This window comes from Triticum aestivum, chromosome 1B, assembly GCF_018294505.1.
Source record: "Triticum aestivum cultivar Chinese Spring chromosome 1B, IWGSC CS RefSeq v2.1, whole genome shotgun sequence".
NCBI lineage: Eukaryota > Viridiplantae > Streptophyta > Magnoliopsida > Poales > Poaceae > Triticum > Triticum aestivum.
In genome coordinates, this window is record NC_057795.1 from 237,350,118 (window position 1) to 237,373,793 (window position 23,676).

The window sequence follows — 23,676 nt, forward strand, 5'->3', positions numbered from 1 at the left end:
AATCCAAAAACACAAAAATACTTTGTTGCACTTTAATTTATTCATGGCCTATTTATTCAACCTATTACAACTTTCTCCTGTCCAGGTGCCAATTTCTGGCGCAGTTTCACGAAAGGGACTGACAACCCCTTTAACACGACGGGTTGCAAGTATTTGTTCTTTGTGTGAAGGAGCTATTTACATGGTGTTGCATGGTTCTCCTACCGGTTCTCATCACTGAGGGAAATACCTACCATTATTGTGCTGCATCATGCCTTCATCTTTGGAGAAATATCGACGTAGTTCAAGCCAACATCACGGGCCAGGCTGATGCGTGGCGCTTGACGGGACGCCGATGCCTCCGCTCCCCCATGTTGCCTCGCCAACCGCTCCTAGTTGATAGCAGCCTAGTGCATGCGGCAGAGCCATCATCACTTAGAACATGGAGGGGCGCCGGTTAGCCTTCCTCCGCCTATAAATGGGCAAGGGGGCGGAGCCCCCTACCCCATCTTTGTCTTCTTGCCTCCTCGTCCTCCTATCTCCTCCGTATCCTCCACCTCACCGAAGTGGTCATGGCGATAGCGAGGAGGTTTTCAGCCAAAGAGAAGGGCTCGGCCTCTCAAGTGGGGCCAAAGGCGCCGCCACCCAAGAGAGGGTGCGGCCGTCCCCGCAAATCCGTCGCCACACTGGTGACGTCGTCACGGGGGCGCGAGCGTCCGCCTCTGATGGCTCGTAACAGCCCCAACCACCGGGAGAGGGGCCTCCCTCACAGGGGCGGTTACAGTGGCCCTAGCAACCACGACCAAGGGGTAAGGCGCACCATGGCCAGCCGTCCATTGCGCCCGTGCCTGCTCGAGCGACTCAGCGTTTGAGTTCGTTGTGCGGGTGGAGGGCCCTAGAGGCACTTGGCTTCTGCTTCCAAGCTCCCTCACGGAGGAACTGCCAGCGGCGGGACCCATTGGGCTGCGGCTGCAGCCTGACAGCTGCTGCAACGGGTCCTCGTGGGTGGAGGTCGAGGTCAATTCCATCGGCCATGTGTTCTTGACCCGTGGATGGCAGTGGTTTGCCCATGCCCGCGGTGTGAAGGGGAGGCGCACCCACAACTTCAAGTATGACGGGGCGGCAACGCTCTACGTCAGGGTCCTCGGGGAGGACAGCAGCCGTCTGGGGTGCTGCCCGAATGGTGGCAACGACAGCGACCATCCTTCGGACGATGACAGCGAACATGGTCGCGGTGTCCTCGGTGGTGAACTTGCCCTTGGCCGCCGCACCTCCAGCACCAGCGGTGGCGCCTCCACCAGGGGAAGCTCGGGCGATGACGACTATGACGAGCCTCATGGAGCCCCCGAGCAAGGGCCGATCATCATTGGCACACCGAGGCGCGATGCCTGGCAGAGCCAGGAAGCGGATGCTCCTGAGTCCGAGGGGTCGATGGCTCGCTCGAGAGCGTCGCGCGAGGATCCTGCCAAGGTCTGCTGCTGGCGCAACCTAGGCCAGTTCATGCGTGTACACCGTGTCAAGCCCCCGCTCGCAGGACAAGATAGTGGGAGCCATGGGCAGCTGCCACACTTCCCAAAGATGAAACTCAAGAGAGGAAACCCTACTAGAAGAAGAAAGAAAGGAAACTCCCTCCTTTTTCAAATAAAGACGCAAGAACTGCAAGTTTCATTCCAAGAAGTAAAAAATGGGTTACAAGAGCAAAGCAAAAGAACAGACACGCCCGGCACCACTAGTCTTCTTGTCTTCCCGCTAGCGTGGAGCATGGGGCTTCCACTAGGCGTAGGCATAGTCGTTGATTGACCGTGTCGCCCGCTAGCGTGAAGCATGGGGCTTCCACTTGGGCATGGGTGGGAGCCCACGTAAGGCCCAAGGGAGGCACTTAGGAGACTCTGGGGCGTGTAAAGCCCCACTCATTATTACATGAGAGTGTCACGGGTAGAACCTCCGGAGGTACTGGATGTTCCAAGCATTTTGGATGGGGACCTCGTCCTGCGTCTCCAGGCGTACAACACCAGGTCTGGAGACGCAAGCGACCTTGAACGGGCCCTCCCACATGGGCGAGAGCTTGTGAAGGCCCTCCCTTAAAAGGACCCGACTCGGGACGAGGTCTCCCACCTCGAGTGTCCGGGAGTGGATGATGCGGTAGTGGTAACGCTGCAGTGCCTGCTAGTACCTCGCTGCGCGGGGCTTGGCAACAGGCTTACTCCAAGAGCACGAGGCATGTCCCCCGTGAGGCATCTTGACGCGCCTCGTCGAATGCCAGGACCCGCAGAGAGTGATGCCTGACCTTTTGAGGGAGGAACACCTCGACCCCGTAGACAAGGAAGAACGGGGTCTCGCCGGTGGGCTTAGTCGCAGTGGTGCGGATAGACCACTACACGGGTTGAAGCTCACTGAGCCAACCCCTGCGCAGGCCTTGAGCTTCTTCTTGAAGCTCCTTGCCTTGAGGCCCCTTACGACCTCCGCGTTGGCGCGCTCGGCACGGCCGTTGCTCCATGCATGCGCCACTGGCACGTAGCATATCTGCGTTCCAAGGTTAGCGCAATACGTCTTGAAGAGGTTGCTCGTGAATTGGGAGCCATTGTCAGTAATGATACGATTGGGAACACCGAAACAACTCACGAGGCCCTTGATGAACTTGATGGCTGAGCCAGTTGGGATGCTGCGCACGGGCTCTACCTCCGCCCACTTGGTGAACTTGTCGATGGTGACGTAGAGGTAGCAGTATCTTCCTGCTGCGCACGGAAATGGGCCTAGGATAACCAGCCCCCAAACCACGAAGGGCCATGAGAGCGAGATGGTCTGGAGACCTTGCGCGGGCTCGTGAATCTACTTGGCATGGAACTGGCAGGCCTCGCAGGATCGCACCAGCTCGGTGGTGTCATTGAGCGGCGTAGGCCAGTAGAACCCGCTACGGAACACTTTGCCCACGAGGGTGCGCGACGAGGTGTGGTGCCCGTAGTCCCCGCCATGGATATCGGCCAGCAATTCACGCCCTTGCTCTCCAGATATGCAGTGAGACGTTGTTGGGGCATCACTGGTACAGCTCGCCGTCCTGCAAACAATAAGCTTTGGCTTGGAGGACCACACGCTCGGCGTCCTGCTCCTTCTCGGGCAAGTTGCCACGGAGCAGGTACGCCTTGAACTCCTCGGTCTAGCAGCCCACCTGAGGTTCCAGTGCCAGGAGTAAGCGGGCTCCTGAGATCGGGCCACAGGCCAGGGCTCCTGAGGTCGGGGCCGGCGGCAGCTCCTCCCTGAGCAACGTCGGGTCTGTGGCCGGGGGGGAGGGGGCACTGACGGCTAGTGGCGCCTCTCCTCGAAGACGCCAGGCCTCTAGGGATCGCGGCGAGACGCCCTCTTGGCAATGTCGTCTGCTTTCTTGTTCGCGCCCCGCGGGACCTGCTGCAATTCCAAGCCCAGGAAGCGTTTTTCGATTTTACGTACCTATTCTAGGTAAGCCTCCATGTGCTCGTCCTTCGGCTTGTACTCTTTGTTGGAGAAGCTGACAAGGAGTTGTGAGTTGCCTTTGATGGTAAGGCGCTTGATTCGCAGGGCGGCCGCGGCCCTGAGGCCGACAATCAAACACTCATACTCTGCAATGTTGTTGGAGACCTTCTTGCCATGCTGGAAGTAGAGTCACACAACATAGTAGGGCTTATCCTTGGTTGGCGAGACGAGCATGACTCCAGCCCCCGCGCCCTGCCATGCGAAGGCACCATCAAAGTGCGTGACCCATCGTCAGGTGCTTTGTCGCCGGGCGTGAGGGATTGGCCCTCATCTAGCCCCCGATCAGGATCGTTGGTCCACTCTGCCATAAAATCGGCCAAGGCCGCCACCTTGATGACCCTGGTCATACTAATTTCTAGCTTGAAGACCTGCAGCTCGATGTTCCATTCTGCTACCCTCCCCACGGCGTTGGGGCTATGCAGCACCTTCTCTAAGGGATACAGTGATACGACCTTGTTGGGGTGGCCTTGGAAATAGTGATGCAATTTTCTTGAGGCAACGAGGAGCAGGAGCAGGAGCTTCTGCTTCATAGGGTAACGCACGCACGTTGAACAACGCCGTGCTGACAAAGTACACCGGTTCTCGATGAGGGGCGAGGAGTCGGGGACATCTTGCTCTGCGAGGGGCACGAGGGGCTTGCGAGGCTCATCGGCCGTTGAAGCAGCGGGATCCTCAGGAGCGCCGCCCTGGGGCAGCAAAGGCTGTGCGGCTTCTCGCAGGCTGTCTTGTCTCAAGCCTGCGTTGGTGGCTCCTTCCCTGACCGCCACGAATGCTGTGCTGGCTGAGTGGGGGGTGGCTGCCAAGTAAAGCACCAGGGGCTCACGCGGACGAGGCACCACCATGACAGCCGAGCTTGTGAGGTATCACCTGAGGGCTTCGAAGGCTGCCTCAGCTTCCAGGGTCCACTCAAACGGGCCCTTCTACTTCATCAGCTTGAAGAAGGGGAGGGCGCGCTTGCCAAGGTTGGAGCTGAAGCGCCCCAAGGAGGTCACGCATCCGGCAAGTTTTTGCATCTCCTTGAGGGTCTAAGGCGGGCTCATCCTCTCTATTGCCTTGACCTTCTCGAGGTTGGTTCTCGAGGTTGGCCTAGATCCCTCTGGGCGACACCAGGAAACCCAGCAGCTTGTCGGACAAGACCCCGAACACACACTTCTCTGGATTGAGCTTCAGGTTGATGTTATGCAGGTTAGCGAATGTTTCTTCCAGGTCTTTGATTAGGGTCCTTGCCTCCCGTGATTTGACCACAATTCATCGACGTATGCCTCGGCATTCCTCCCTAGCTGTGGCCCGAACCCGATCTGCATCAGCCGCTGGAAAGTTGCACCATCGTTCTGCAGCCCAAAGGGCATGCAAGTGTAGCAGTATACGCCGCACGGGGAGATGAAAGTTGTCTTCTTGACATCCTATGTTGCCATCTTGATTTGATGATATCCCGAGAAAGCATCCAAAAAACACAGCAGATTGCACTCGGCAGTGGAATCCACAATCTGGTCGATACGTGGGAGAGGGAAAGGGTCCTGAGGGCAAGCTTTTTCTAGGCTCGTGAAGTCCACACACATGTGCTCGTTCCCACCTTTCTTGGGGACAATTACAGGATTCGCTAACCAGTCTGGGTGTCGCACTTCCCGAATGACATCGGCCTCTTGGAGCTTGCCGACCTCCTGGACAACAAATGCTTGCTTCTCTTATGCTTGACGCCGCACTTTTTGCTTCACCAGGCGCGCACCAGGGCACACTATCAAGTGGTGCTCAATTACTTCCCTCAGGCGCCGACCAAGTCGGACACTTCCCACGCGAATACGTCTTTGTTAGCCCTCAGGAAGCTAACCAGTGCCTCCTCTTGGTCCGAGGGAAGGCCAGCACCAATGGTAATGGTGGGGCCCGAGCCCGCGACATCGACAGGCACCTGCTTCGTCTCGACCCTGTCCTGAGAGAATAGTTGCTTTTTCTTCACGGGCGCGGCCTCCTGAGCTTCCGCAGCGCCCCTGACAGCAGAGCACGAAGCGGTCGCGGCCCTGTAGGCGAGTTTGAGGGCCCATACCATATCTTTCGTATCCCCGACCACCACGATGACAACGCTGCTGCCCGGCATCTTAATGATCTTGTAGCCTAGATGGTCACCGACATGAACTTGGCGAGGGCCAGAAACCCAAGGATGGCATTGTACGGGAGGCTGATGTGTGCCACGTCGAAGTCGATGAGCTCGATGTGGTAGTTGTCGCGCGTGCCGAAGGTGACGGGGAGACGTATCGAGCCCAAGGGGTGGCCGAGCCCTTGACCACACCCAAGAAAGGCTTGGTGGGGAGGATCTGGTCATACGAAACTTGGAGCAGGTCAAAAGTTTCCACCGAGAGGACGTTCAGGCTGGCGCCACCGTTGATGAGGGTCTTGGTCACTGCCGTTGCTGATGGTGGGCGTGCACAGCATGGGGAGGGCTCCTTCCACCATCGTGGTCTTGGGGTGGTCTCTGGAATCGAAGGGATGTCAGTTTCAGGTCCGGCACGGCCATGGAGAGCCTTGTGTTGTGGCCGGGCAACGCCTTGCCAACGGAGAAACTGCTTGATATGGCGGCTGGAGGGAGGCACCTGTGACCCGCCGACGATGCACGCGACCGCATGGGGCGCCGGAGCCATGAAGAGTGTGATGAAATGGTCGTAGAGTTCTTCCCAAGAGGAGATCCAGGCACGCAGGAGGCCACAGAGCCAGGATCGAGGGGCCTCCGTGAGAGCCAGGGGGAACCAGTTTGCCATGACCTTGTCGTCGTCGCCCGCCGCCTCGATGGCCTCCGCGTATGATCGGAGGAACCCTTAGGAGTCCGCAATGTCGTCGTACCGCGAGGGCAACACCGACCTGAACTTCGCAGGTGACTGCACCCGTCGCAGATCAGGGGTGAAAGCCGGGCAACCCGTGGCACTCCCGTACGCCTGCAGGGCAGCGCTTGCCATGGGGGCAGCAAGGCGCGGATGAAGCACGGTCGGCGGATTAGACTTCGACACACCCCTACCTGGCTCACCAAATGTAGGATGAAGTGCTCCGCAGACCCAATAAGGTTTAAACTCTGGGGCATGTGTGAAGATCTTAACCTCTCAGGCCTCAAGCTCGTCTCCGTACAGCCTAGCTTCACTGGATACACGCTAAAGTGGGGAAGAAGATGGACACGGCAATTTACAGGTTTGGGCCACCTTGCGGTGTAAAGCCCTACTCCTGCTTTGTGGTGGATTGGCCTCACGAGGAGGTTTGGGGATGAACTAGTACAGTGGATGAGCTCCCTCGCGAGGGCTCAAGGGGATGAGTGTTGGTGTACAAAAGAAGAGGCTCTCCTTTTGACCCCTTTACTTGTGCATGGGCAGTCGGCGTCACCCGCCACGGCCACGCATAATAGGGAAGGAAAGGGAAGCCGGAGAGAAGCCGAAGGCATGAGACAAACAAAGCAACGACAAGGACCAAGACCACAGAGATCAGAGGGACGGAGCAGGTTTCCCCGACAAGGACCCTTGCCGGGGGCAGCCTCAGCGGCCCCGGCAAGACCCTTGCCGGGGGAGCTCGCCCCCACCAGCCGAGCGAGCCACCTTTGAGCCCACCAACGCTAGACAAACATGTCAGGACAGGGCTCGGGAGGCACCTCTGTGCTGGCATGCAGATCTTTGTGAAGACATAAAATGCTCAAGATCAAATGAGGATAGGAAGGCAACTATCCTCACCGAAGAAACCCACAAGACCCCCGCAAGATCCTTGTCGGGGACGCCAGTGCGCAACAGCAAGACTCTCGCCAAGTGCACCGGCAGGGTCACTGCCAGGCCCGCGGCAGCCAAATCTTCGCCTCCGTTCGCATGTAGCTGCCGACACAACCAGCTGGGCAGGCACCTGCGTGGCAACATGCAGCCCTTCGTGGAGGCTCCACCACCGCGCCACCTCAACTGCCTGCCTGCCTACATGGCACCTCATGCATCGCTGGCCAGGGCGCGTGTCGAAGCAAGGAGGAGCGGCGACGGACGGGACGGGCCTCGCCCCCGTCCCCGATAAAGCGAAGGGACACCTAAGCCTCGCATTAAATGTGCTTTGTCCTGTAATAACCAGCGATAAGCTCGCAACACTGTTGCACTTTCCACCTCCCGTGTGCCATTGTGGCAGCCCCTTTCGCCTATAAAAGGAGGCCCACGACATACGGGGAAAGGATCCGGCTCTTTCGAACCCCACAGCACCTAGAGCTAGTTCGAAAGCTCACGAACACTGAATACATCCACAAAAGCAGGATCGTAGGGTTTTACGCATCTTTGCGACCCGGACCTGGGTAAATCCCCTTTGTGTTGTCTGCTAGTACCGCTCTTCTCACAATCCCCGCGCCCCGCAACCATAGAAGGGATTCCAGTGATCCCATAGGTGTCGTTTCCCACCGACATCTTTGGCGCGCCACGTAGGGGGCGCAATTGTGAGAATATGGCCTAGCAGCCGACCTAGATGTTCTTCATCGCCATGGCTCCTAAGAAAGAAGACGACCACGGTGATCGGTTCATCCGGGACCGGGTTGGTACCGGCGCGGACCGGTAGCAGGCCAGTCACGGAGAGAACCCGTGGCACGGCCCGCGAACATCTACATCACCCTGATGGTCCAAGCCTGGCTAGTGGTTTCGCTCGCACGCCAGGCGACGAGCCACCAGTCGCGGGCTCCGGAGGTGGAGTCGGGCCCCCGCAAGCGGCGCGGGGCCCTCTAGGGGCGCCACCGTCCCGCCAGGCGGCGGCACGGCGGCCTCCAAGACGCCGACACCGGCGCCCACAGCGCGCTCCTCTCAGGTTGTGCGTGATAAGCAGCATCACCCTACCGGTGACCCTGCGCACCGCCCTGGGAAGAGTCCCGTGCACCCATCACATGAAGAAGAGGGCCAGCATGCGCGTCGAGGTGCTGATGGAGATGGCGAACGGCTGCGGAGCCGTGACGCAGCTCCTTCTAACGCAGTTAGAAGCCGAGGCGCATCGCGGTCCACCCAGCTCTCGCCGCCACCCACGCCAGTGGAAGCCCTAGCGTGCACACAGCTGCTCCTCGATTTTCCTCCCGCCATGGAGAAGCTCGACGAGTGGAGGGCCACCATGCGGAGCCTCGTCGGCATCGCCAACAACGATGAGTTACGGCCGGCGGGACCCGTCGGCCGTCGCTCCACCGGACCACCGCATGCCAGCGAAAAGCGTGCTGGAGGCGATGCAGCCACGGTGCACTCCCCTCCTCTGCCCCGACCACCCCGGGCGTCGGTTCGTCGCGACAACGCTCGAGACAATATCTCCATCGCATCGTCTGACCCGCGAACTAACCACGGTCAGCGTCAAGTCCTTCGGGAGCAGGCTCATGAGGACGCTCGAACTACGATCGAGCGCCGACATGACGCGCGCCACCAGTCGGACAGGCGGGCAGGGCCTGCTATGGACCACCCAGCGCCGGGAGGCTACGGTGGCCTACCTTATGAGGTGGGTTGTCCAGCCTTCACCCGTGAGCTGCGGCAGTTCCAGTGGCCCTCCCACCGTATGTTCAAGCTCGACGTTAGTGAGAAGTACAATGGCAAGACTTACCCGTCAGAGTTCCTCAGCATCTACACCATCGCGATGCAAGCTACTGGGGCCCGTGACGATAAGGTACTTGCCAACTACTTCCCGTCTGCACACAAGCCTAATGTTATGTCATGGTTGATGCACTTGCCGGTGGATTCCATCTCTTCTTGGGCGGATCTGTGCCATGAGTTTGTTGGTGCCTTTACCGGAGGTCACCAGGCTCATGGCCAAGTGAGTGATTTACACATCATCCCCCAGAAGGAAGGGGAGAACTTGCGCAAGTACATCCAAAGGTTCAGCCGAGTGCAGTACAACATCCCAGACGTTCATCATGCCGCCGTGATCAGTGCGTTCCATCAGAATGTGCGCAATCATAAGATGCATGAAGAGCTGGCGATGAACAATGTCAAAGATGTGGCCGAACTTTATGTTCTGGCCGATCGGTGCACTCGTGCTGAAGAGGGAAGGAAGTACCCCGGCGAAGACGCTGATGCGGAAACCGACTTCACGGATGACACCGTCACCCCAGTGAAGAAGGCCCGATGCCATAACAGAAAGCGCAAGGGCAAGGTTGTGCTTGCCGTTGAGGGATCCGACAACACTGGCGCCACCAAGAAGACCAAGGCGAGCGACCCCGGCAAGGAGGTTTCCGGGTGTGACGCTTGTCGGGCCTTGGCGGCTACCGACAAGCCAGGAGGCTCCGACGAGAAGTACTGCAAGATCCACCGCACTAAGGGCCATGATCTCCAAAACTGCCGGCAGGTAGAGTTGCTCGTTGAGAAGCAGAAAGCCGAGTATGAGCGGCGGGACAAGGAGAAAGGCCCAGATGGTGCCGAGGGGTCCGGCAAGAAACATGGCGGCCAAGGAGGCCGCCGCGGCAAGGATAATCAGCAAGAGAGGCCCGCCCAGGGCCGCGACAAGAAGCAGGAAGACGATGATCATGACAAGGACGATGAGTCCGGCGACCACGAGTTTCAGAAAGCCACAGAGGCCATGTGCATCGATGGTGGGGCCTCGCTGCATATGTCCCACCGCCAACTCAAGCAGTGGGCGCGTGATATCACGGCGGTGGAGCCATCGTTCGATGCACGGAAGCCGCTGAAATGGTCCAGCACGCCCATCGTCTTCGACACCGAGGACCACCCTGACCGCACCATTGTGGTCGGGTGCTTGCCATTGTTGGTTTCACCAACAATCCGCAACCTCAAGGTGCCAAAGATGTTGGTTGACGGCAGAGCCGGCCTGAACTTGATCTCACCTGTTGTGGTCAGAAGGCTGCAGATCCCCGACGGAGACGCGAGGAGACGGGCACGTTCCAAGGGGTTAACCTGGGGAGGAGCCAGCCAAAGGGAAAGGTCACACTGCCCGTACATTCGGAGGCGAGCTGAACCACATGACGGAAAGGATTGTTTTCGATGTAGCCAAGATCCCCTTGCCTTACAACGGGATCCTCGGCCGCCCGGCACTAGCCAAGTTCATGGCGGCTTCACACTACGCCTACAACATGCTGAAGATGCCCGGGCCGATGAACATCATCACCGTCCCTCCGACAAGAAAGATGCGCTGATCTACGCTGACCAACTCTACTGGGAAGCAGTTGCAGCAGCTGCCGCTAAGGCACCTTCTCCTGCCGATGGAGCCCTGGGGGAGAAGAAGACCGGCGAGACCCCTCGCACCCACTCCGGCAAGCGCACCTCTTCGGGTTGTTGTGCTTCCGTTGAGAACGTGCCAGAGAGCTCCGCCGGCAAGAGCAAGAAGTCCAGAGCTACACCACCGAAGACCAAGAAGGTGCCCGTCAAGGAGGACGGCACGGGGGGAGCGTTCACCATAAGCTCCACCCTCGACGGCGAATAGGAAAGCGAGCTCGTCACCTTCCTGCGGGCGAATGTCGATGTGTTCACATGGCAAGCCTCCGACATCCCCGGCGTTCCCAGGGAGGTGATTGAGCACCACCTTGCTGTCTGTCCTCATGCGCGGCCCGTCAAGCAGAAGGTCAGGAAGCAAGCTCTGGAGTGGCAGGAGTTCATCACAGAGGAAATCAGAAAGCTAGAGGCGGCAGGCTTGGTGAGAGGAGTACTCCATCCGACGTGGTTGGCCAATCCGGTAGTGGTGCGCAAGGCAAATGGGAAGTGGAGGTTGTGTATTGACTACACAGACATCAATAAGGCTTGTCCAAAGGATCCCTTCCTGTTACCGCACATCGACCAGATTGTTGACTCCACGGTTGGGTGTGACCTGTTATCATTCCTTGACGCCTATTCGGGATACCACCAGATCTTCATGACAAAAGAAGACAAGGAAAAGACAGCATTCATAACCCCATGTGGTACGTATTGCTTTTTACGGATGCCTTTCGGGTTGAAGAGTGCTGGCTCAACCTTTGCAAGAGCAGTCCAAATTGGTTTTGAGCCCCAGCTACATAGAAATATGGAAGCTTATATGGAAGACATAGTGGTCAAAATCAAGGACAAAGCAACACTTGTGCAAGATCTGGAGGAAATATTTGGGAACCTACGCAAGATCAACCTCAAATTGAACCCTGAGAAGTGTGTCTTCAGTGTCCCATCCAGCAAACTTCTCGGGTTCTTTGTGTCCCAGCAAGGGATTGAAGCAAACCCAGATAAGATCAAGGCCATCGAGCAGATTGAGGCACCCAAACGGATCAAGGACGTGCGTCGGCTCACTGGTTGCGTTGCCGCCATGAGCCGGTTCATCTCCAAGTCCGCAGAGCATGCCCTTCCTTTATTCAAGATCTTGAAGAAGGCAGGGCCAGTGGAGTGGACCCCAGAGACCAAGGCAGCACTGCAAGATTTCAAGAGATACCTCTCCTCTACCCCAGTGTTGGTCGCGCCCAAACCAAAAGAACCGTTGCTGCTTTATCTAGCGGCAACAAATCAGGTGGTTAGCACCGCACTAGTGGCGCAGAGAGAGGTCGACGAGAAGGCAGCGGCAGCGGCAGAGCCAACAGATGGCAAGCCGAAACCCTCTCCGGCAGGGCTCGATCCTAGCGAGATTGAGTCCCCGGCAGGGGCTGACGCCAGCATGACAGGACCCACGCGATCGGGTGAAGAGGCGCATGAGAAGAAAATGGTGCAGCACCCAGTGTACTTCGTCAGCTCCCTCTTGCAGGGGCTAGGTCGAGGTACTCCGGTGTGCAAAATCTGCTCTTCGGCCTCCTTATGGCTTCGAGGAAGCTACGCCATTACTTCCAAGCGCGCGAAATCATGGTGGTCACCTGCCTCCCATTGCAACGGATACTACACAACCCAGATGCGACGGGGAGGATCGTAGAATGGGCCCTGGAGCTGTCAAGTTTCGGTTTGAAGTTTGAAAGTACCTCGATGATTCAGAGCAGAGTCTTGGCGGAGTTTGTTGCGGAATGGACCTCGACGCCCGACAAAGAGGTACAGGAGACCACTCTCCCCGGCAAGGAAACGAGCCGCAACTGGATCATGTACTTTGATGGTGCCTTCTTGCTGCAAGGCGCCGGTGTTGGTGTGCTACTTATCACACCCACCAGAGAGCACCTCAAGTATGCCATCCAGATGCACTTTTCCCGAGAGATGTCAACCAACAACACCGCCGAGTACGAGGGTTTGCTTGCCGGTCTCAGGATCGCGGGAGACCTCGGAGTTAAGAAGCTCATCGTCAGGGGTGACTCACAGCTCGTCGTCAGGCAGATCAACAAAGATTATCAAAACCCGTTGATGGAAGCTTACATAGATGATGTGAGGAAACTGGAGGAGCGCTTTGACGTTATACAAGTGGAGCATGTCCCTCGGGCAGAGAACGACATCGCCGACTACTTGCCAAAGCGTGCTGCCCTCAAGCTACCTGTGGAACCAGGTACTTTTGTTCTTCAATTAACCCAACCATCCGTTGAGCCGTCGAACGGGCAGAACAAGCGGAGGAAGCTAGGCCCCGGCAAGTACTTCCCCATCGAGCTCCCCGGAGCCGACGGCGAAGATGTTGCCGTGGATGCCGATCCTACCGCAGGGCAACCGACTCCGGCAGGACCTCAGGTCATGGCCATGGAGGCGGCCGCTCCCGTGGCAGAAGAGATGCCTTTGGTCCCTGTCGCGAGCCATAAGCTCCGGCATGGGCGCAGCACACCGTCCAATTCCTTCAAAAAGGAGAGCTTCCTGAGGAGTAGGAAGAGGCAGAAAGAGTAGCCCGCCGGTCTGCTCTGTACCAATTTGTTGATAACGTATTGTACAGAAGAAGACCAAATGGGGTGAAATTAATGCGCATCTCCCGGGAGGAAGGACTAAAGATGTTGGCAGAGATACATGGAGGCATATGTGGCTCCCACATAGGGTCAAGGGCCCTTGCCGGCAAAGCTTTCCGGCAAGCTTTCTTCTGGCCCACCGCCCTCCAGGATGCGACAGCACTAGTAACCAAGTGTGAAGCGTGCCAGTTCCATTCAAAGAAGCTCCATCAACCAGCTCAAGCCCTGCAAACTATCCCTCTCTCCTGGTCCTTCTCGGTCTGGGGGCTCGACATCTTGGGCCCCTTCCCCCGAGCAGTCGGGGGCTTTGAGTACTTGTACGTCGCAATCAACAAGTTCACAAAGTGGCCGGAAGTGGTAGCAGTGAGGAAGGTGACAGCGCAGTCAGCCATCAAGTTCTTCAAGGGACTAGTGTGCCGTTTTGGGGTGCCCAACAGGATCATCACCGACAACGGCACACAGTTCACGAGCCATGCCTTCATGCAATACATTGAGGATCTCGGCAGCAGGGTCTGTTTTGCTTCCGTGGCACACCCACGGAGCAACGGCCAAGCGGAGAGAGCAAATGCTGAAGTCCTGCGAGGCCTAACAACAAAGACTTTTGACAGGCTGCAAAAAAGCGGGAGGCGCTGTATTGATGAGTTGCCGGCGGTTCTTTGGTCGATCAGAACGACGCCAAATCAAGCCACCAGCCAGACACCCTTTGCCCTGGTTTACGGGGCAGAAGCAATTCTCCCACGGAACTCATATACGGGTCACCTCGAGTGCTCTCTTATGATGAGCTTGAGCAAGAGCGGTTGCGGCAAGATGGCGCAACGCTCCTTGAGGAAGATCGTCTCCGGGCGGCTGTGAGAGCAGCACGCTACCAGCAAGCCTTGCACCGCTACCATAGCCGCAAGGTTCGTGCCCGGAGCTTTGAGGAAGGTGACCTTGTTCTTAGGCATGTTCAGTCGGCCAAGAATTCCAACAAGTTGACGCCAAAGTGGGAAGGCCCTTATCGGGTAACACGAGTAACCAGGCCCGGTGCAGTCCGGCTGGAGACCGAAGATGCCATTCGAGTGAGCAACTCCTGGAACATCGAGCATCTTCGCAAGTTTTACCCATAAGGCGCGCCTGCCGGGCCTCCTGGCAAGCCACCCTTTTGTACAAGCCTTGCCGGCAAGGCATGTAACCGTTTGTACAAAGCCAGGTGCAGACCCTGAGCATAAATAAACGAAGCGCTGGCGCCCTAAGTTATAGCATGCATGCTAGGTTGAGTCTCTTCCTTGGTTAGGGTTGATAGTGCTTAGCGGCGGCTAACCCCTAGCTTAGAGGTCGAGTGTGCATCTCTCTGTTCTTCTCTGTCTTCCTTGGTTCGCAGGACACACAAATATCCTTGCCAAGCTATTTTGGAGCAAAGGGGACGGACCAGCATCCGAGCCCCGGCAAGCCAAAGTTGCCGGGGGCTACAAGAGCAAGGATCCATCCGCAGCAAGCCAAGGTTGCCGGGGGGCTGCGGATCCAGATAAGTCTTCTATCCTCTATCATGTGTTTCGTTATGGGCTGAGGTATGTGAAACCTTGTTTTATCCTTAGGCTACCGTGCTCCCTCCATTCTGGACCCTAGGACTCATCTCTTGGGACCGAGTTTGGTCATAGTCGCGACAGCAAGGAAATGAAACGAGGGGCCTAAGCCCACCGCATCCCTGCCTCCGCCAAGGGCGTGAGAAAGGTCAAGCGAAGTGGGGGGACGGCAAGGCCTGTTGCCGGGTGAAAAAAACGTTTATATTAAAGGTGACAAGGATTCACTCCTTGTCATGGGTTCTACCCGCGAACGAAAAACCCGGCAAACATCCCTTTTTCATTAAAAAAACATCCCACACATGTATAGTCCATACGAAATGAAAAACATGAACAAGGGGATTACAAGTTCTAAAGTTAACAAAGGCCCGAAGGCTTACAAGACTAAAAAGATATAAGGTGCTCGTAATCCCTTTCTTGTCCCTCTCCTCAGGAAATGGAACAAGAAAGCAGAAGGGCAAAAGGGGCGCCTAGGCGAGCTACGAGTGGCAGAAGACACCAAGAGAACATCTCGGTGGCCGTCCAAGGGCTGGATGGTGGTGGCGGCGCCGGAGGAAGAGCTTGAAGACGAGGCGGCAGGACGTCAATACGCGACGAAGGCGTTGGTGCCCGCGTACTCCGACTTGACGGCCTTGCCGCCCGCCCTCTTCCTCTTCCGTAGCCTCCCAACGTCAGCCGCCCAAGGAGACAACCCCGAGAAGTTCAAGGAGCCGGCGACACGGATGATGGGGTCGCCGGTGCCGCTCGGGGCGGCGCCCGACACCTAGTCGGACTCGTCATCCTGCCGCCCACTGCCCTCGTCGTCGCTGCCGTTGTCTTCCTTGCCACTCTCGCTTGAGGAAGAATCTTCATCGTCGGAGGAGCTCTCCACACAGCACCTCACGCGAGTCCTGAAGTGCCCGAAGATCTTGACGGAGAGGAGGACACCCTCCATTAGTTTGAAATGGAAAGTGAGCCCATCCGTCAAGCTGTGGAGGCGAGCGAACGTCTTCCACCCTCGGTGAAGATACATGACGTGACGGGCGGCGAACTCGACGTCGGCCCATGTGCCGCTGTTCCCACAACCCCTCATGTGCAGCCGCAATGCCTGCAACGGATCCAGCTCCATCTCCCACGCAAATGGAGTTGGGAGGCGAAGGCAAAGGCGTGGTGGCTAGCGCAGCCTGACGAAGAATTTGCAGGGGTTGTCCCTGGCATGGCCCTCCATGGGGGAAAGGGCTGCTAGCGGGGCCGAGGCCAATTTGCCTCCCCGTCCTCCTCTCCCTCGAGCACCACGACGGCCTCGACCTCGCCCCCTCCCCCTTCCTCTAGCAGCCGGCTCCGCCACTATGAGCTCTTAGGGAGGAGCTATGCACTGTCTGGCCAAAACCCTCGCCACCACCGATGATGCGTCGCCACACCCCCTCGCCATGGCAGAAGAAGAAAGGAAGCAGGAATGGGGAGAGGCAGATGGCGAAGAGTTGAGAGGCACCATTCCTCCCACTCCCCTCTTTATAAAGGGGCGGGGGCAAGGCTCGGCCGCCCCCTCTCAGCCAATCCGGCTCATTGAAGTGACAGCAAGCGGGGCCGTCGACCGCCCTCCCCGCTCCATTGAAGGCGCGTGGGAATCGACCCGCGTGCACATGACTTCCCACGTCCCGCGCTCCTGTCATTCGCTCTGCATTATGCATGCAACGAACATGGCGCAAGGGGCGGGCGCAGTAGGACGCGAGGAATGGCGGTTCCCAAGCAAGGGCAGTAAATGGGAGGCGGCCCTGCAGTCTCGAAGAGACATGCAAGCCACCTCTTTACTGTCCACCACCAGGTGACGCCAGCATGCTTCTGTCATGCGCGCGCGCACGACCCCCACGTCGCGCGTTCAACGCGGGTCATGGGGAAGCGCAGCGGACGGAACAATGGCCGCGGTAAAAATCCGCCCCAACTGCCTGCGCACCGTTTTGGGCCTGGCCCAACAACGCGTTGCGCTTATGTGTGGCCCAGGCCCGGGGGCTCCTGTTGGTGTACAAAAGAAGAGGCTGTCCTTTTGACCCATTTACTTGTGCACGGGCAGTCAGAGTCACCCGCCACGGCCACGCATAACAGGGCAGGAAAGGGAAGCCGGAGAGAAGACGAAGGCACGAGACAAACAAAGCAACGACAAGGACCAAGGCCACAAAGATCAGAGGGACGGAGCAGGTTTCCCCGGCAAGGACCCTTGCCGGGGGTAGCCTCAGCGGCCCCGGCAAGACCCTTGCCGGGGGAGCTCGCCCCCACCAGCCGAGCGAGCCACCTTTGAGCCCACCAACGCTAGACAAACACGTGAGGACAGGTCTCGGGAGGCACCTCCGTGGTGGCATGCAGATCATTGTGAAGACATAAAATGCTCAAGATCAAATGAGGATAGGAAGGAAACTATCCTCACTGAAGAAACCCATAAGACCCCCGGCAAGATCCTTACCGGGGACACCAGCGCGCCATGGCAAGACCCTTGCCGGGCCACCCGGCAAGACCCTTGCCAAGCGCACCGGCAAGGTCACTGCCAGGCCCGCGCCAGCCAAGTCTTTGCCGCCGTTCGCATGCAGCTGCCGACCCAACCAGCTGGGCAGGCACCTGCATGGCAACATGCCGCCCTTCGTGGAGGCCCCACCGCCGCACCACCTCAGCTGCCTGCCTGCCTACATGGCACCGCATGCATCGCTGGCCAGGGCGTGTGTCGAAGCAAGGAGGAGCGGCGACGGACGGGACGGGCCTCGCCCCCGTCCCCGATAAAGCGAAGGGACACCTAAGCCTCGCATTAAATGCGCTTTGTCTTGTAATAACCAGCGATAAGCTTGCAACACTGTAGCACTTTCCACCTCCTGTGTGCCACTGTGGCAGCCCCTTTCGCCTATAAAAGGAGGCCCATGGCATACGGGGAAAGGATTCGGCTCTTTCGAACCCCACAACACCTAGAGCTAGTTCGAAAGCTCACGAACACTGAATACATCCACCAAAGGAGGATCATAGGGTTTTACGCATCTTTGCGGCCCGAACCTAGGTAAATCCCCTTTGTGTTGTCTGCTAATCCCGCTCTTCTCACGATCCCCGCACCCCGCAACCATAGAAGGGATTCCAGTGATCCCACAGGTGTCGTTTCCCACCGACAATGAGAAATGAGTCCACCTTTTCTACGGTGGTGGCTAACCTATATTTATAGTGGCGTTGGTCCTCTTCCACCAAAACTTAGGTGGGAAGGGATCCACACCGACCAATTTGAAAGGGAACAAGAGGTACATCCTATCCTGACAAAAGGTGGTCTTCTCCTGCAAAACTTTTGGTCATGACACTGCGGTGGGCTCGGCGATGACATCCGTCCTGCTGAGCTCGTGGTCTTGGTCTTGTAGCACCGGAATGGAAACCTTTGGTAGATTCCTCGGGAACCCACGCCCGTCCTTGTCTCCTTAGCACTAAAGAGGAAATTGGCTCCTTTGCGCCTTCTGGCGCCCGCCTGGCCTTGGTCGTCAGGCTCACGTCATCGCAGCCTCGTGAGGCTGGGTACATGCATAGAAATCTCCGATCCTCGGGAGGCCGCCTGGGGAGGCCGCTCCCTCTGGAGGTCTTGGCGTCATCCACCTCACGAAGCCAGGGCCCTCGCGAGGGTCTTGTCTTGGTTGTCTTGCAGATGGGCCATACCAGGCTGTCGAGGGGGCCACAACATGGGCAGCAGGCAGGCAAGTCTGGGTATCCTGGTTGCGAGGACGCCGACAGTGAACGTGTCAGTTGGCCATTGGCTGGACCTCGTGTCCAAAATGGTCATTTCCTATCTGGGAAGGCTGCGACTATAAATAGCCACCCCGCGCAAGCTTTGTCCGGTGGCTTCTCCGTTTGATTCCTAAGAAGATTGCTGAGCAACCCCCTATCTGAGCAATTTGAGTTTGAAATCCATGGAGAGAAAAACCCTAGAGCCAAACAATTAGATAGTGGTTCAGCATCACTAGAATCTATGTTTGGCTAGATGGTTAGGTGTCAATTTCTTTAGAGACCAAGAGTGATTATGGTTCTCAAAGAACTCTGTAAAGGTTCGGAGATCACCTTCAAGTATCTAGCATGAGTGATCGGCATCGGTTGACGAAATGATTCTCGAGGAGAATAGGGTGAAGAGAGTTTATCTTCCATGTTAAGTCACAGCCCCTCCAACCAGACGTAGTCCTTGTGCAGAAGGATGAACTAGTCGAACAAATACCTTGTCCCCATCGAGTGATAGAGGCAAAGGTGTCCCGTCTTTCGATGAGATGGTGGATTTCGCTTTGGTGGAAGTCGACTTTGACGATCCGACTACGAACGTGTGAGGACGTCGCGCCTTAGCAATCGCTAAACCAACTCCGAGAGGTTATTGACCACGCCGGGCACGATCAACCTGACCACGAGGGTCTGTTTCCTGCGAGCAAACGAAGAACAAGCAAGAAACTAAGATTGCAATCTGGATATTGCGAATATAAGATGAAAGCTTTATTGATCAAGGTGGGGTTCTGTGACGCCTTTGTCTGGTCGTTGAACACAAACGAAGTACGCGAAGTTGCAGCTATGGCGAACTTTTAATCTAAACAAAACCCAAAGTCTAAACGATGCCCTAAGGGCTGTATATATGGAGGAAGAGGGGGGAATTTCGTGGCCCTTGGTGGAGGAGTCCGAAATCAACCCTATCTCTTGTTTCCCCACACATACGGACTTTAAAAATAGCCTATACTTATGTATTTCGAAATTACATGGGCCTGGCCCAATAATAAGGTGACGCAGCACCTAAAATAGCCTCGGGACGAAATTTATGAAGTGGCATCTTGTATATTTCGTCCAAGGCTTCATGCACCCATTATGGTGGCTTCAAAGTCCTGAAATCATCACTTGTAACTCCGTTCTTGTTCCCCTTGCGCATGCCATCATCTCCATGCTTGTTCTTGCTCCAATGTTCATCCTTCTCCAAGCTAGGCCCTTCATTTGTAAGCAAAACAAATGTATCCAATTTAGGCAGCATCATATTCTCATGAACATTAGAATCATTACCAAGAAACGAAAGTACCTCGTAATTTAGTTGGCGTGCGCGAGCTCTAGTAATTGGTCCAGTATGTATAGCAGCAGGGCCTGTGGGTGTAACAATGGTATTGATGTCCTCATCATCCTCCCCTTCTTGAAAGGAAGTCGTCCTTGACGGAAACTCATCTTCCTCACCCAAATAAGGCTTCAAATCTGCAATGTTAAAAGTGGGACTAACCCCAAAATCTGCAGGCAGCTCAAGTTTATATGCATTATCATTTATTTTCTCTAACACCTTAAAGGGACCATCGGCCCGTGGCATGAGCTTTGATTTGCGCAAATCAGGAAATCTATCCTTACGCAAATGTAACCAAACAAGATCTCCAGGTGCAAACACAACATGTTTTCTACCCTTATCTCCAGCAAGTTTATATTTGGCATTCATACGCTCAATGTTTTCCTTAGTTAACTCATGCATTTTTAAAATCAATTCAGCACGTTGTTTAGCATCAAAATTAACCTTCTCCGAAGATGGAAGAGGCAACAAATCAATAGGTGCACGAGGTAGGAAACCATACACAACTTCAAAAGGGCACATCTTAGTAGTAGAATGCAATGAACGATTATAAGCAAATTCAATATGAGGCAAGCATTCCTCCCACATTTTCTTATTACTCTTCAAAACAGCCCTAAGCATAGTAGACAACGTTCTATTGACTACTTCAGTTTGTCCATCAGTTTGGGGGTGACAAGTAGTACTAAAAAGCAGTTTAGTCCCCAACTTAGCCCATAAACATCTCCAAAAGTGGCTAAGAAATTTAGTATCACGATCTGAAACAATAGTATTTGGCACACCATGCAAGCGAATAATTTCACGAAAGAACAAATCAGCAACATTAACAGCATCATCGCTTTTATGACATGGTATAAAGCGTGCCATTTTCGAGAATCTATCCACGACAACAAATATGCTATCCCTCCCCTTCTTTGTTCGAGGTAAACCTAAAACAAAGTCCATAGATATATCCTCCCAAGGAACACTAGGTACAGGCAAAGGCATATATAAACCATGAGGATTGAGTCGTGACTTAGCTTTTTGACATGTAGTGCAGCGAGCAATAAAACGCTCAACATCCCGTCTCATCTTTGGCCAAAAGAAATGTGTAGCAAGTACGTCCTCCGTCTTCTTCACGCCAAAGTGTCCCATTAATCCTCCTCCATGCGCCTCCTGCAACAACAAAAGACGAACGGAGCTAGCTGGAATGCATAGCTTGTTAGCACGAAACACAAATCCATCGTTAACAACAAACTTGTTCCACATTCTTCCTTGATAGAGGCAAAGGTGTCCCGTCTTTCGATGAGATGGTGGATTTCGCTTTGGTGGAAGTCGACTTTGACGATCTGACTACGAACGTGCGAGGACGTCGCGCCTTAGCAATCGCTAAACCAACTCCGAGAGGTTATTGACCACGCCGGAGCACGATCAACCTGACCACGAGGGTCTGTTTCCTGCGAGCAAACGAAGAACAAGCAAGAAACTAAGATTGCAATCTGGATATTGCGAATATAAGATGAAAGCTTTATTGATCAAGGTGGGGTTCTGTGACGCCTTTGTCTGGTCGTTGAACACAAACGAAGTACGCGAAGTTGCAGCTATGGCGAACTTTTAATCTAAACAAAACCCAAAGTCTAAACGATGCCCTAAGGGCTGTATATATGGAGGAAGAGGGGGGGAATTTCGTGGCCCTTGGTGGAGGGGTCCGAAATCAACCCTATCTCTTGTTTCCCCACACATACGGACTCTAAAAATAGCCTATACTTATGTATTTCGAAATTACATGGGCCTGGCCCAATAATAAGGTGACGCATCACCTAAAATAGCCTCGGGACGAAATTTATGAAGTGGCATCTTGTATATTTCGTCCAAGGCTTCATGCACCCATTATGGTGGCTTCAAAGTCCTGAAATCATCACTTGTAACTCCGTTCTTGTTTCCCTTGCGCATGCCATCATCTCCATGCTTGTTCTTGCTCCAATGTTCATCCTTCTCCAAGCTAGGCCCTTCATTTGTAAGCAAAACAAATGTATCCAATTTAGGCAGCATCATATTCTCATGAACATTAGAATCATTACCAAGAAACGAAAGTACCTGGTAATTTAGTTGGCGTGCACGAGCTCTAGTAATTGGTCCAGTATGTATAGCAGCAGGGGCTGTGGGTGTAACAATTGTATTGATGTCCTCATCATCCTCCCCTTCTTGAAATGAAGTCGTCCTTGACGGAAGTTCATCTTCCTCACCCAAATAAGGCTTCAAATCTGCAATGTTAAAAGTGGGACTAACCCCAAAATCTGCAGGCAGCTCAAGTTTATATGCATTATCATTTATTTTCTCTAACACCTTAAAGGGACCATCAGCACGTGGCATTAGCTTTGATTTGCGCAAATCAGGAAATCTATCCTTACGCAAATGTAACCAAACAAGATCTCCAGGTGCAAACACAACATGTTTTCTACCCTTATCTCCAGCAAGTTTATATTTAGCATTCATACGCTCAATGTTTTCCTTAGTTAACTCATGCATTTTTAAAATCAATTCAGCACGTTGTTGAGCATCAAAATTAACCTTCTCCGAAGATGGAAGAGGCAACAAATCAATAGGTGCACGAGGTAGGAAACCATACACAACTTCAAAAGGGCACATCTTAGTAGTAGAATGCAATGAACGATTGTAAGCAAATTCAATATGAGGCAAGCATTCCTCCCACATTTTCTTATTATTCTTCAAAACAGCCCTAAGCATAGTAGACAACGTTCTATTGACTACTTCAGTTTGTCCATCAGTTTGGGGGTGACAAGTAGTACTAAAAAGCAGTTTAGTCCCCAACTTAGCCCATAAACATCTCCAAAAGTGGCTAAGAAATTTAGTATCACGATCTGAAACAATAGTATTTGGCACACCATGCAAGCGAATAATTTCACGAAAGAACAAATCAGCAACATTAACAGCATCATCGCTTTTATGACATGGTATAAAGTGTGCCATTTTCGAGAATCTATCCACGACAACAAATATGCTATCCCTCCCCTTCTTTGTTCGAGGTAAACCTAAAACAAAGTCCATAGATATATCCTCCCAAGGAACACTAGGTACAGGCAAAGGTATATATAAACCATGAGGATTGAGGCGTGACTTAGCTTTTTGACATGTAGTGCAGCGAGCAATAAAACGCTCAACATCCCGTCTCATCTTTGGCCAAAAGAAATGTGTAGCAAGTACGTCCTCCGTCTTCTTCACGCCAAAGTGTCCCATTAATCCTCCTCCATGCGCCTCCTGCAACAACAAAAGACGAACGGAGCTAGCTGGAATGCATAGCTTGTTAGCACGAAACACAAATCCATCGTTAACAACAAACTTGTTGCACATTCTTCCTTCTTTACAATTATGCATTACATCTTTAAAATCAGCATCATGCACATATTGATCTTTGATGGTCTCCAAACCAAATATTTTGAAGTCAAGTTGTGAAAGCATAGTATAGCGACGAGACAAAGCATCAACAATAACATTTTCTTTTCCCTTCTTGTGTTTAATGACATAAGGAAAAGTCTCAATGAATTCAACCCATTTAGCATGTCTACGATTCAGTTTAGCTTGACTTTTAATATGTTTCAATGATTCATGATCAGAATGTATAACAAATTCTTTGGGCCATAAATAATGTTGCCATGTTTCTAAAGTCCGAACAAGAGCATATAATTCTTTATCATAAGTAGAATAATTCAGACTAGGCCCACTCAATTTTTCAGAAAAGTATGCAACAGGTTTGCCATCTTGTAATAACACACCTCCTAATCCAATTCCACTAGCATCACATT

The 23,676-nt window shown here is 54.4% G+C and overlaps 1 protein-coding gene across 1 annotated transcript in view; it reads left to right on the forward strand.

The window, feature by feature from the left end:
- Nucleotides 1-6,306: 6,306 nt before the first annotated feature.
- The window catches only part of LOC123078067 (zinc finger CCCH domain-containing protein 8-like), a 47,448-nt gene continuing 30,078 nt past the window's right edge, over nt 6,307-23,676 (forward strand). Inside the window, exon 1 of the mRNA XM_044500457.1 lies at nt 6,307-6,349. Coding sequence (XP_044356392.1) covers nt 6,307-6,349 — 43 coding nt within the window. The remainder of the gene's footprint in view (nt 6,350-23,676) is intronic.